Here is a 13,915-nt window from a genome sequence, read left to right as displayed (position 1 = left end):
GGGGACCATATGGGATGCTGGGAATTGAACCCGGGTTGGCCACATGCAAGGCAAACACCCTACCTGCTGCGCTATTGCTCCAGCCCCCTGGCCTATACTGTTTTAATGGAACTGTACTTTTTTTTTTTTTCCGTTAAACCCAGCAGTGCTCAGGCTTAACTCTGGCTGTGCTTGAGGATCATTCCTGGCAGGGCTGAGGGTACCTTATGGGGTACCTGGGACCGAACCCAGGTTGGCCACATGCAAAGGCAAGCATGCTACATACTATACTATCTCTCTGACCCTAATAATATCTTGCTTAAATTTTTTTTAATTTAATGTAGAAAACATTGTTTTAAAGAAAAAAATTATTGTAGAAAACAGCAACTGTTGATAGAATTCTAGGATTAAAATTGATTAGGTAACAAAGTTGCGATATGAAAATATTTAGAGAATAAATTTATGTGGACATTGTTCTATTCTATTGCATGGTTGTCTAAGAATTTATTAAGCTTTTTTTGTTGCTTCAGGAGGTGTGCATACGGCCACACAGTCCAGACACTTCCAGGTTTTTGGTCTGGGTCAGAGTCGACAAGGTGGCAGATGTGAGTGGTGGACAGGGCTGATGGGGCTTCTGGAAGCATGTGGGGTCGGGGAGAAGCTACAACCCAACTCCAAAAAACCAACAACAACCCAATACCAGAGTTCTCAGCCTGGGTGCTGGTACCTGAAATTATTTGGAGATTGGTGTCTCTGCAGAGAATATTCATGACGCGGTGGAACTGAGCCCTTGGTATAGCTGTAGCAGTGGGGAGTGGGTGCTGCTGCCTTGGCTTCGGGCCTCTCATGGGCTCTCTGGGGTTTTCAGCTTTGGGGCTGGCAATTCCATAAGGTTTAGCTGTTTGGCGAGTGTGTGTCCTGGGAGATTTAGTCAGGATTTGGTGGAGCAGGGCCAGTGAGTGAGTCCTAATATCTTTTTTTTTTAAATTTTTTAATTGAATCAGTGAGATAGTTACAAGGTTGTTCATGATTGGGTTTCAGTTATATAATGATCCATCACCCATCACCAGTGGATATTTTCTACCAGCAATGTCCCCACTTTCCCTCCCGCCCAATACCTTGCTTTTTAAAGTATTTCTAGCTTTCTCCTACAGATACTGAATCTGCATCTAACTTCTGATTTGGGTCTTTCTTCTCAGACATGAACCTTCCCAATTCATTTCTAAAACTGGCCTAAGGGTGCTTTGCTACCCCATACTATTATATTCAGACCACTCTTGTCTCTGTGCTCACAGGCTGCTCCCTGAGTTACTCAGGGGATTGGCCATGTGGTACTCAGATAACCATTTGGTACTAGGGATTGAAATGGGGTTAGCCACAGCCACATGCAAGGCAACTAATCTACATTCACCCTTTTTGTCTTTTCTGATTTTTGGGCTATACCCGGTGGTGCTTGGAGCTTACTCCTGCTCTGTGCTCAGAGACCACTTCTGCCAGTGCTGAGGAATGTGGAAGAGTGAGCCTGGGTCAGCTTCTTGCATTTGCCTTACCTGCTCTACTATCTCTCTAGCCCCTAACCCACTATTTCTTATCTCCCTTCCCACTATGCATAGAACGTTTTTTCTCAGAACAGGCCCTGTTATGTAATTTACCCTAAGCTTGATTCATTCCTCCAAGGCAAACTGTAATGTGTTCAGGGGCTACACCTGGGCGACATGCTCTTTGCCCAGCAGATAGCTCCTGGCAGTACTGGCGATGGAACTTGAACCCGAGTCTCCGACATACCTAGCATGTGCTCCAGCCCACTGAAATATCTTCTGCACTCAGCTTCCTCAGGGGTCACTCCTGGTGGTGTTCAGAGACTGTATGTGGTGCTGGGGATTGAACTTGAACCACATTGCATGCTGTAATATCTCTCCAGCCCCAGATGAAGTTTTCTGAGTAAGGGGAACCACACTCGGTGGTATTTAGGGGCTAATACTAGCTTAGTGCCAGGGTGTTCTTCTGATGGTGCTCAGGGGAGTATGCGGTACCAAGGATCAAACCTGGCTCCTGCATACAAAGCATGTGTTTCATTCCTTTAAGTCATCTCCCTGATCCATATGAGATGGAGCACTGGGCACTTAGTAAAGAGTATGTGTTAACTATTATCACAACTTTATTTTTAGTTGTTTGTTTTGGGGCCACACAGCAGCCACACAGCTTACTTCTGGCTCTGCACTCAGCTTTCACTCCTGGAGGGGCACAGCAGACTGTCTGGGACAGCTGTGTGCAAGGCAAGTGCCATATCTATCTTTCTGGTCCTATAAAATAGTTTAGAGAGATACATATTTAACACGGGTCTCTCTAGAAGTGAAAAAAGCACATATTTACTATTATATATTTTTTTGCTTTTTAGGTCACACCTGGCTATGCACAGGTATTACTCCTGGCTCTGCACTCAGGAATTACTCCTGGCGGTGCTCAGGGGACCATATGGGATGCTGGGGATCGAACCCGGGTCGGCCGTGTGCAAGGCAAACGCCCTACTCACTGTGCTATCGCTCCAGCCCCACTATTATACCTTTGGTTGCTTCTATTGTGAGAATATTTAAGCAACCCAATGCAAACTGTACTTACAAAGCAGTTCAACTTTCAAAAGATAAAATATAAATAGTTCAACTTTCAAAAGCATTTTCCCCCCCATATTTCACAATAACTAGTCAATGATATGACAATGTGATGATCTAAGGATAACTCTTTAGTTTTCCTGACCAAAGTATTATCAACTAGTTTCTAGGAACTTAATGTCCCCTATTTCCTAGAGTATTTATTTATTTGTTTTTTTGGGTCACACCTGGCAATGCTCAGGGGTTACTCCTGGCTCTGCACTCAGGAATTACCCCCTGGTGATGCTTGGGGGAACCATGTGGGATGCCAAGATCAAACCCGGGTCAAGGCAAACGCCCTCCCAACTGGAGTATTGCTCCAGACCAACCCTAGAATTTTTAAAACCCAGCCATCAACAGGCATTGATTGAAAATCATCTGTGGTCACACTGCCTGTGGCCATGGATGAGATGCAGTGCCTGGAGCTAGTGGGGCTTCAGCCCACTGCCCACTCTGGTGTGAGGAGGTGAAACCCCAACCCCTCTCATCTTGGCCCTTTATTCTGGCCTACAAGAAGCATAGAGTGCAGGCAAGGCTGCTGCTGGACATAGGAGGGATGGAGGGAGACAGGCAGGGAGGATGGAGAGAACTGGCTTCTCTTTTCAGTAACGCTGATGACCAGGGAGGGAAAAAGAAAAACTCAAACCCGGCCACTCAGTAAGCTAACAGGAATACCTCAGTAATGTCAGTGAATATCAAGCAGCTGATTCTTAGAATTATAACCCTTTTCTTTCCATTTTCATACATCCTGCGGTATTAAGCACTCCATATTTATTCTTGTGATGCCAGAGGATGAACACAAGACCCACATGCCTAGTATGCACATGACCAGTGACCCACATCCCCATCCTCCCATGTCTCAATGTACTCAAGAGCATATCTGGAAATATTTTGGTGATAACCTAAATATTCACTAAATGGCAAAACTATTTTGAGAAATAAACACTACTAGCAGTAATTTTGCCAAGAACCTCAACTAGGTAAAATCTGGAGAAAGACTGTTTTTCCATGGAGTAAAAGTGGGGATCAGGGATCAGAGAGATAGTGCAGTGGGTAGGGTGCTTGCTTGCATGCAGCAGATCCAGGTTTGATACCTGGAATCCCCTATGATCCCCTGAGTACCAGGAGTGATTCCCTGAGCACAGAGTCAGGAGTTAACGCCAAGGCTGCCAGATGTGGCCCAGCCCCCCCTAAAATAAGTGGGGGTCAGGGGTCAGAGATAGTACACAGGTAAGGCAATTGCCTTGCATGTGACCAATCCTGGTTCGTGTCCCAGCATCTTGTATGGTCCCAAGTACTGTCAGAAGTCAGCGCTGAGCACTGCAGGCTGTGGCCCCAACCTCCCCTTTGCCCCCCCCAAAGTAAACAAATAAAAATCAGAGCTAAAAAGAGAAAACATTTAGATTTATTTATCACAATTATTTGTCTTGATTTGGGGTCACACAAGGCAATCTGGAGTGCTATTCCAGGAAGTGGCTCAGGTGACCATCTGGTGCCAGACACTGAACTGGGCGGGGACTCCTACAATACACTCCAGCCTATTGAATCTCCCTGGTCCTGACTGATAAAATAACTGGCAGCTTCTGTATTCAGTGAAGTGGGAAATAATATCTAAACTCTTAGTTCTTCAACCACAACCCTTGCTGGTTTAGTAACATATATGCTTATGTTTTTATTTTTTCTTAAAACATAAAGGCCTCGGGACTAGGGAGATCGGATGCAGAAGACCTCAGATGTCTGACACTACTTTTTCTCCTAACTCTGCCAGGAGTCATCTGGGAGCAGCAAGCTGGGAGTAGCCCCTGAATACTGTGAGGTGTGGCACTAAATAAAAATACAAAAAAAAAAAAAAGAAAAAAAAAAGAAAAGAAAAACCACACCCCCTTGCCCCCCTAAAAAAAGTAAATCCCTAGGACTGTGGCTCAGTGGTAAAGTACATACCTCACATGTGAGGCACTGGGCTGGATCCCAGAATCACAAGCAACACAACATACCACCACAGAAACAAAACAAAAAAACCCCAATCATCAACCAACATCATGCACTTTTCCCAGCAATGCATAAGAAAGAACATTCTGGTATTTAAAGGCCTCCAGAATCTGAACTGAAAAAAATCCTTTTTGTTTCCGGGCTATACCTACCGGTGCTGAGTGTCCAGGAAACATGCAGACCAGGGGGCTGAATCTGGGGCTCCTGCTCTAGCATTCTGAACTTCTGTTTAGTCCAAGACCTGAGAAAGTTTTGGGGGGATGCCAAGATTGATGCTTGAGGGACCATGTGGTGCTGGAGACTGAAGCAGGATACAACTCAAATGCCCTAATCCTTATACTACCTCTCCAGCACTAAAGGCTCTTCATTAGCTCACAGACCTGGTGAACTTGCGACAGACTCACTGAAGAGGTGAGACAGCAGAGGTGGGTTGAAGCACTTTTAATCATAGAAGAGTAAACAATAGTATAAACCATTAACAGGTCACCCAGTGGCTGTTGTCCCCCTCCAGCCCTCAGCTCACACTTTCCCGCCCCTACTCCTTGCGTACCATTGAGTAAAGAGCAGGGTTTCAGCAGCGGTCCAGGTCACTGTCCGGTGATAGGAAAGGGATCTAGCTAGAACCACAGCAATCCTGGCCATCCATCCACTTGTTTCTATACATCTTCATATGAAATGTTCCAGCGCTCAAGGAGAAATAGTACAGAAACTTGGAAGTGAACTTGACTGCTCCATTCAGATGGTCAGAGCTTCAAGAGCCATGGGCAATAAGGGAGGGGACAGTCCAGAGCCAGCATGAATCAAGGTGCAGCCAAATCTGGGATTGAGATGGGTTCAAAAATGGACCAGGCAAGGTTTAGTGACACTGTCCAGAATTGTGCCCCAACCCAGACAATGGAACTCATGCATATGCACAAATACACACACACACATAAACACACGCGCACACACACACACACGCACACACAGCAAATAACATCTTGTCTGAAAACTTGGAGACTATTAAATATAAAACGGCAAAGTTAAAAAAAAAAGTGAAAATATTTGCTTCTTTGATTTTCTTCTGTGCCTTGCAGACCTCCTAGTCAAAGGAGTAAAGATGTGGGAGGTCCAAGAGTAGGTTGCCAGTGGTCCTACAAGTTCATGTGTGCTGAAGTCCTCATACCATTTACTTCACTCTTCAGCCCAGTAACTGCCTCTCACATGACCATTCACCCGATTGGCACCATTGCTGGAGCTGCGACCACAGTGCCTTTTTGTACTGGTGGACACATCTTCTTCCTCTGAGCTGCTCTCTACATCACTTCGATCATCCTTAGATACCTGGTTGAGATGAAGTCAAAGACAAGAAAGATGAGAATGGAACTTTCCTAAAATTGAAAGGCAAAGCCCACCGAACTCATGTTTGGGCACTGTTCTTAACTTGGTCTACTTTCTGTGACAACTGACTCAAAGCATTATCTGTACTACAGCTATTGCCTGCTTTCTGGATTTACCTCTCATCACCTCGATTTCTGTTCTCTGTGGACTAAGAAACTGCTTTGGAAGGGATATGTCTTTCAGGACTGTTGAAGAGAGCTGCTGAACCATTCATTGATGACTCGTTTAAATTTGATGAAAACTCCAGACACCCTTTTTCTTTTCCATCTCAAAAAACAAAAACGAAACAAAGGCCAACAAAAATAATACAAGTGGCTGTCATCAACATTTCTTTTTTTTGGAGGTGGGCCACCAGAGATTAACTTAGATTCAGGAAGAGCAATGTGCAGGGACTATTCCTGGCCCTTTGCTCAGAAATGACTCCTGCCAGTGCAGTGTCAAGGCTCAAACCTGCCTTAGCTGCACTTTAAGACAAGCACCTCAACCTTTGTAATCTCTCTTGCCCCTCATTACTTCTATTTTAAGGTAACTGTAGTAATTACTCGTATCAGTTATCTTTAGTTTTACTTAAAACCCAAAGTTCACGCATAGGAGAGTTTTTGGAGTAAATTTGTTCTTTCTAGACTCAACAATTGGTAGCCTATGACACCCTTTCTCCATTCTTCTCCCTTTTAGTAGCAAGAGCACTTTTGTATGCAGCTTCAACATCCCCAAGACACACTGGTATGCTGAAAATAAAAGTGGGCGGCAGTGAGAAAAGAATTTTAAGACAATTATGCTACTATCTATAAATCTTTACCTTTCAACTTCTGCTTTTTAATCTATATTTTATTCTCTTGGCCCACACCTGGCAGTGCTCAGGAATTACTCCTGGCAGGCTCAGGTGATCATATAGGACGCCAGGGATCGAACCTGAGTCAGCCGTGTGCGAAGTAAGCACCCTACCCACTGTACTGCCTCTCTGGTCCTCTAAGCTATGTTTTAAAATAGTTTGGGTTAGAGCAGTATTTTCCCATTTTAAGTATCCTGCATACCAGGCAAAGTATTTCAAAGTCTCTACCATGGACCATAATAAGCTAAAAAGGTGGGGGGGCAGGGGTGTGGCTCAGCAGTTCAACACTTGCTTTGTGTTAGTGGGACCCTAGCCCTAGCACCAAAGTGCGGGAAGAGGGATATGTGAGAGAACGAGTGAGACCTATGTCAGATCTCCAGAACAGAGGGGATGAAAGTTAGAACTGCTGTTGCCCATTTTTTTTTTTGAGGGGGGAGGTAGCGGGGGCAGAGAAAACATGACCAAGTTATAATCGCTGCTGCCCATTTTTGGGGGGGTAGGTAGTGGGGGCAGAGAAAAGGGGGCCTGGGCCACAATCAGTGGTGTTTAGGGCTTACTCCTCATTCTGTGCTCAGGGATCATTCCTGGTGGTACTCAGGGGATAATGTGCAGTGCCAGGATTGATCTGGGGTCGGCAGGTGCAAGGCAAGTGCCTTACGCATATATTCTATATGGACCCTTGAATACATACTGTGATTTAGCTCTAAGATTCTCTTATTTATTATAGCTATTGACCTAAGCAACTAATTATCTGGTCTTTGGTAAATTTATGTCTAGATTTGACATAAAAGGTAGCTCAGAAAAGGGAAGAGGGATCAGGTCTCAATTCTCAATACCATACTGCCCCCCCACCCCACAAAAAAAGGAAAAAAAGTGGTAGAGGTAGAGGGTCGTGTGTGTGTGTGTGTGTGTGTGTGTGTGTTACTGTGTTACTATGGGGGTAGTGGGGTTCAGGGAAAGAAAGGGGGTAGAAAATAAGGGCAGACTCTATTATTGCTTTAGAAAAAAGGACCTAGCAATATGAGTTACAGTCAATAAAGGCTCAACAGGGTCAGCAGAGACAACACAGGGACACAGAAAGGAAAGCAGGAAGAGAAACACTCAGACATGCTTCACTCAATACTAGAAGCACAGATACACTTACATGCAAGAGATGAAACTGTCCCGCTCTCACCAGGCTTAGAAAAAAGGAAGGAGGTGAGAAAAGAGTGGAGAGTACAGAGTCTGGGTCTAATCCTTCTTGGATAGGTTACCTGGTCAGGAAAGAAAAGCAGGGAAGAGATGTCCAACAGCTATAGCAAGATGCACAGGCAAACTGAGTGAGTTACGAAATCAACTGCAGCCATAAGGAAGAGTTACACAAGGGAGAATATATGCCTGGGTAACATTCCATCCCTTGGCCCCAGAATCAGTGTGTCCTCTACCAGAACCCCATCTCCTTCAGATTCTGTTCTACTGAAGGTTTAAATCCTTGCCCTTGCTCATAACTTAATTGCCTTGAATTTGCAAAATTCAGCTGACTTTATTATTATTACCACCATCATTATTATTAAAGGTTTTGGGTCACAACTGGTGATATTCAGGGGTCATTCATAGCTCTGCACTCAGGAATTACTCCTGCCAGTGCTCAGGGAACCATATGGGATGCTAGAGATTGAACCCAGGTCAGGTGCAAGCAAGACAATATGCCTATACTATCTCTCAAGTCCATTGTCCTTTATTATTAAATAAAACTTTCCTTTGTGCTTTTGGGCACATAGGCTATCTGAAATCCTAGTACCCATCTCACTTAGGACCCTTGCCTCTTAAAACATAGAGGGAGGCTACTACTTAGTCTTTTACAACAAACTTATTTTGAACACCAGAGAGTAGTCACTGGGGTGCCATGTGAACTATTATAGTCTTCCCAGCAATCTAGTATCTTTGCTTTAATAAGTTTTTATCCTGGAGTTGTGCATATAATTTATTTGAAAAGGAGCCCTTATGAAGAAGAAAGAAAAAGAAAAAAGTAATCCATTGAAGAGGACATGTATGGATATGGCACAGAAAATGGTAGAGGTATTCTGAATGAGAGCCTGGTTGGGTATGGTATTCTTGGTGATGTGTTCAACTATTTCCCACCATTGCCTTTGGGCCCATGGGGTCTCATCTGATAACTCTGCTACAAGTCTTAAGGATGTGCCTTTGTGTGTGGTTTCCTTTGTTGATCTTGTTGCTTCCATTATTCTCTCTCTTTGGCTTTCTTCATTCTGATTAGGATGTGTCTTGGAGTGTTTTTATTTGGGCCTCCTTCAGCTGATACCCTTAAGGCTTCTTGAATCTGGATCTTCAGTTCTAGAAACTTCTCAGTGGTGATCTCTTAATTCTTCTTCATGGGAATTGCCTTTTTGGACTGCTGGGGCACCAATGATCCGATTATTCTTTTTTTTTTTTTTTTGCTTTTTGGGTCACACCCGGCGATGCACAGGGGTTACTCCTGGCTCATGCACTCAGTAATTACTCCTGGCGGTGCTCAGGGACCATATGGGATGCTGGGAGTTGAACCCAGGTTGGCCCAGTGCAAGGCAAATGCCCTACCTGTTGTGCTATCACTCCAGCCCTGACACTGATGATTCTTATGTTGTTCCTCTTTTATTAATTTTCTTTTTTAAAGAATCACCATGAATTACAAAGTTACAAAGCTATTCATGATTGGGTTTCAGGTGTACAATATTCCAACACCAATACCCTCAACAATGTCCCCTTTTCCCTCAAGTCCCCCAGCCTGCCTCTATAGCAGGCACTTTTTATTTGTTCTTTTTGTCTTTTAGCACTGTGGTTTACAATAGTGTCACTGATAAGGTGTTATGCATTTCACTTTACCTTCTTTCAGCACTCAGAGTGACCACTTTTATCATTGTCATAGTGGTCCCTTCCTTGATCAACCCCACCTTTGACCCCCACACCAATGGCAAGCTTCCTAGTAAGGACCAGTTCTCCTGCTCGTCATTTCTATTGTCTTTGGATATTAGTTATTGCCCAACTATACTTCTTTATATCCCGTGTATGAGTAAGAACATCCTGTTTCTGTCCCTCTCATTTCACTCAGCATGATACTCTACAGATACATCTATGTATCAGCAAACTGCATGACTTCATCTTTTCTTATGGCCAAGAAGTATGCCATTGTGTATACATACAGCCATCTGTTCTTGGGCACTTTGGTTGTTTCCTGATCTTAGCGACTATGAGTAGTGCTGGAATAAACATAGGAGTGAAAATGTCTTTTCTGTATTTGTGATTCTGGGTCCTTGGAATATATTTTAAGAAGTAGAATTGTGGGGACCGGAGCGATAGCACAGCGGGTAGGGCGTTTGCCTTGCACGCGGCCAACCCGGGTTCGATCCACGGCATCCCATATGGTCCCCAGAGCACTGCCAGGAGTAATTCCTGAGTGCAAATCTAGGAGTAACCCCTGAGCATTGCTGGGTGTGACCCAAAAAGCAAAAACAAACAAACAAAAAAGTAGAATTGCTGGGTCGTAAGAAAGCTCAATTCCTACGTTTTTTTTTTTAATTTTGTATTTTGTTTTTGGGCAACACTCGACAATGCTCAGGGGTTTATTCTGTGGTGTTACTCCTCGCGGTGATTGGGGGCCATATAGGATGCCGGGGATTGAATGTGGGTTGGCTGCATGCACAGTAAGCACTCTACCTACTGTACTACTATTTCTTTCTTTCTTTTTTTTTTTTGCTTTTTGGGTCACACCCAGCAATGCACAGGGGTTACCTCCTGGCTTTGCACTCAGGAGTTACTCCTGGTGGTGCTCAGGGGACCATATGGGATGCTGGGAATCAAACCCGGGTTGGCCACGTGCAAGGCAAACGCCCTACCTGCTGTGCTATTGCTCCAGCCCCTGTACTATTTCTTAAGCCCCCTCAATTTCTAGGTTTTTGAGTAATGTCCTTATTGTTTTCCAAAAGGCTGAACCAGGTGACATTCCCACCAGCAGTTCCTTTTCTCCCACTGTTTTTTCTCTTGAAGTCATCTCAGAGGTCTCTTGTCTGTTGTTTATTTGTTTTGAGGTGTTACCCCCACCCCTAGTTTTTGCTGTTTGGAGGTTTTCTGCATCTCATCTTGGAGCACACCAATTTTATCCTCAGGTACTCTGCTGCTGAGGTCTTCCAATGAGGTTTTTTTTTATTTCACCTGCCAAATTCTTTAGTTCTGCCATTTCTACTTGTAGTTTTCTAATATCCTCCCTCTTGTGTTTTACTGGTGGTCTATTTCATTGTTTCTTTGAACCCCTTACATATTCTCAACATTTCCTCTCTAAAGTCCTTAGAGAAGTTATGCAGCTGGTTAGTACTGGTTGGGTCTTTAGGGCTAATATTTTCATTAAGTGTGGTGGGGCTCTGCACTGCTTTCCCATTGTGCCTGTTGATAGTTTGTGAATTTACTGCCAGAGTCCAACTGTGCTTTCTGTGTCCTGTGGAAGAGGGGAATATTGCATGGCCGCAGACTTCCAGAAGGCCCAAAAGGTGCTTTGGTTGCTCGTGGGAGAGGTGCCCTTATAGGTCCTGTGATGTTCACTGACCCCCCAATTGCTGGTGGCACAGGGAGGAGCCAGGTAGGGCTTTGGACACATCTCATCAGGTGGTCCAGGGACAGGAACTCCTCAGTGATGCCTACAGTGGCCCTCAAAAGCAGAAGCATGCAACAGGACCCGAACTCAGGCTGGTGAGTGACATGCCCTTCACCACAAGCCCCCTACTCAAGTATGATCTTCAAAAATTTATCCATTCCTTCTTTTCATTATTTCTTGTTCATTATTTAAAGTCTAACTCTTCTATTTTGAGGGGGTAGAGGGTGGTAGGGTGGGTTTAATGCCATGCCTGGCAGTGTTCAGAGGAACATATGTGAGGTTAGGGATTTTCTCTCCAGCCCAGAAGCAGTGAATTTCTAAAGAATGAGAAGAAATCAGATTCTTACTCTTGTCGAAGTCATTAAAGGTAACAAGACATAGAAAAGCCAAAAAGTAAGGAGCCCTAGGCTTTTTGCTGGATGTTTGGTAAATGGGAATAACCAGCTTAGAAAGAAAAAGATAATTTGACCACCTGACTCCTGGTTCTACTTTCCTTCTCAACAACAAGGAAAGAAGTCATATCCTTACCTTTCCTCGGATCAAAGCTTTGAAAGCAATTCGTGCAATCAGGTAGGACCAGATGATATGCAGAACCTGCAGGACCAGGAGAAGGCCATTAAAGAGCCACCAAGAAGGATAAGGTCCGATAATCTCCCAACTTTCAAAGAGTGTTGAGTTCAGAATCCTAGAAGAGAAGGTCAATGGTCAGACACTAGAGTCAAAGTCAGGCAGACAGGGATGAAGCTGTGTTCTCTGGGAATCTGAGTCCTACGTGTTTTTTCCCCATAACTTTTCTCAGTAGGATATCCACAGTAAGAAAATAAAGGAGACCCACAAAAATGTTTATCTCTAGGAACAGGTGGGAAACACATCAATCTTAGGAACTTACAGATTATACCATATTCTTATATTTTTCATTTTCTGGAGCAAGATTAACACGGGGGGTTGGCCTAAATCCAGCACTGCTGGAGGCAACTTATGGCACGGTGCTGGGGGTCACTCCCAACAGTGTGTGTGGGATCATGTGGCACTGGGGGAATCAAATCCTGCAGGCAATGCATGTATTCCACCCCTCTGAGCCATCTCGTGGACTCTTACTGTCTTAGTTGTTTCCAATATGCAGTTTTAAAAATCAGGATAATAGGATCATGATTCTCAGGTCCTCAGGCATGAAAAGGAATGCCTCAGACTAGGCAAAAATCATCAACCCATGGAATCATCACCTTTGTTTAAAGCAGTAAATGAAGATAAGGAAAGAGAGAGGGAGAGAAAGGGAGGGAAGGAGGGGAGAAAAGAGAGAAGAGAGGGGGAGAAAAGGTGAACGGGGAGAAAGAATGTGTGTGTATTGGGTAGGATGGGGCAGAGGACAGAGTAGGAAAACAAGCTCAGTGGTACAGCAACTGCCTGGGGTGTACAAGGCCTTGGGCTGGATCCCCAGCACTGCAAGACAGGAAAAAAAAGAAAACCCAGAACAAAGAAAACACAAAATAGGGGCCTGAGAGGTAGTATAGGGGTTAAGGCACTTGCCTTGTATAGGTCTGACCCCGGTTCAAATCCCCGGCACCACACACGGTTCCCAGAATACCGCCAGGGGTAACTTCTGAGCAGAGTCAGGAATAGCTCCTGAGCACCACTGGGTATGGACCAACAAACAAACAAAAACTAAAAAACACAAAACAGAGCAGGGAAACAAGTGAGAAGAGTGAGGTTTTGTTTTGGTAGTTTTTTTTTTTTTTTTTAAATCAGTGCAAAAGAAAACAAAGGGATAAGATGAGTTTTCTTAAAAGACAGGAAAGCAATAGCCAAGTAAGTTAGATCCTCTGAGTCTGGATCATGCCTCACTAAAAATATTATGGAAGAAAACTAAGGACTAGAGAAGAGTCCAGTAAGAGTCAGATAAAGTTAGACTACTTGTCCTGCATCTCGGAGGACAATTGCGTTTTTGGTGGTCAACTCCCTAAAGTGCCAAAAAATTGTTACCAGCCACAAACCTACCATAGATCCAATCACCCTAATACTTACCAGAATGGATAGATTCCTAGACGAGTGACCACAAAAACAACACTGAAGATCACAAAAAGTGCATCACAAAGTCGCTGATACTTGGCATAATTGGCCAGCTTGGCTGCCTAGAGAAAGTAGGGGAAAAACTGCATTGGGAGAGAGGCACTTTTAACAGAGAAAGGAAGGGGGAGAAAGAGAGGAAATGAGGAAAATGAGGAAAGAGGGGTTAGAGTCTTACTTCCAGTAAAATGTCTGAGACATCATGTAGACACATGACCAGAGTTCCCACCCGAACCATGTTGTTGATGTAGGAGAAGGTGATGAGCCCGATGGTGGCCAAGTGATGCACAAACATGATCAGGAAGTCCTAGGAAGGAATGGAACAGAAGAGGCAGGTAAAGACAAGGTCATAGAGCTGCTGCCCAACTGAACACGTATTTAATTCTAGGAGAATTTTCC

At 44.3% G+C, this 13,915-nt stretch overlaps 1 protein-coding gene and 1 non-coding gene across 3 annotated transcripts in view; one reads left to right on the top strand and one right to left on the bottom strand.

Moving 5' to 3' along the window:
• The first annotated feature begins 2,989 nt into the window (after window positions 1-2,989).
• Window positions 2,990-3,117, top strand: LOC129402627 (small nucleolar RNA ACA64). The gene has a single exon (XR_008628740.1). It is a non-coding gene; the product is annotated as a small nucleolar RNA ACA64 (small nucleolar RNA).
• Window positions 3,118-4,010: 893 nt separating this feature from the next.
• CERS5 (ceramide synthase 5) overlaps window positions 4,011-13,915 on the bottom strand; it is a 44,559-nt gene continuing 34,654 nt past the window's right edge. Inside the window, exons 7-11 of one of the 2 annotated variants that reach the window (XM_055128700.1) lie at window positions 13,695-13,823; window positions 13,475-13,581; window positions 11,981-12,137; window positions 7,973-8,081; window positions 5,805-5,939 (exon numbers count right to left, since the gene is read on the bottom strand). In XM_055128700.1, coding sequence (XP_054984675.1) covers window positions 5,932-5,939; window positions 7,973-8,081; window positions 11,981-12,137; window positions 13,475-13,581; window positions 13,695-13,823 — 510 coding nt within the window. In that variant the 3' untranslated portion in view covers window positions 5,805-5,931. Of the gene's footprint in view, window positions 5,940-7,972; window positions 8,082-11,980; window positions 12,138-13,474; window positions 13,582-13,694; window positions 13,824-13,915 lie in introns of both variants that reach the window. The other variant, XM_055128699.1, reaches the window with a different exon arrangement.

This window comes from Sorex araneus, chromosome 2, assembly GCF_027595985.1.
Source record: "Sorex araneus isolate mSorAra2 chromosome 2, mSorAra2.pri, whole genome shotgun sequence".
NCBI classification, from domain to species: domain Eukaryota; kingdom Metazoa; phylum Chordata; class Mammalia; order Eulipotyphla; family Soricidae; genus Sorex; species Sorex araneus.
The sequence above is the reverse complement of the archived record's forward strand: the minus strand, read 5'-3'. Positions and strand labels throughout refer to the sequence as shown.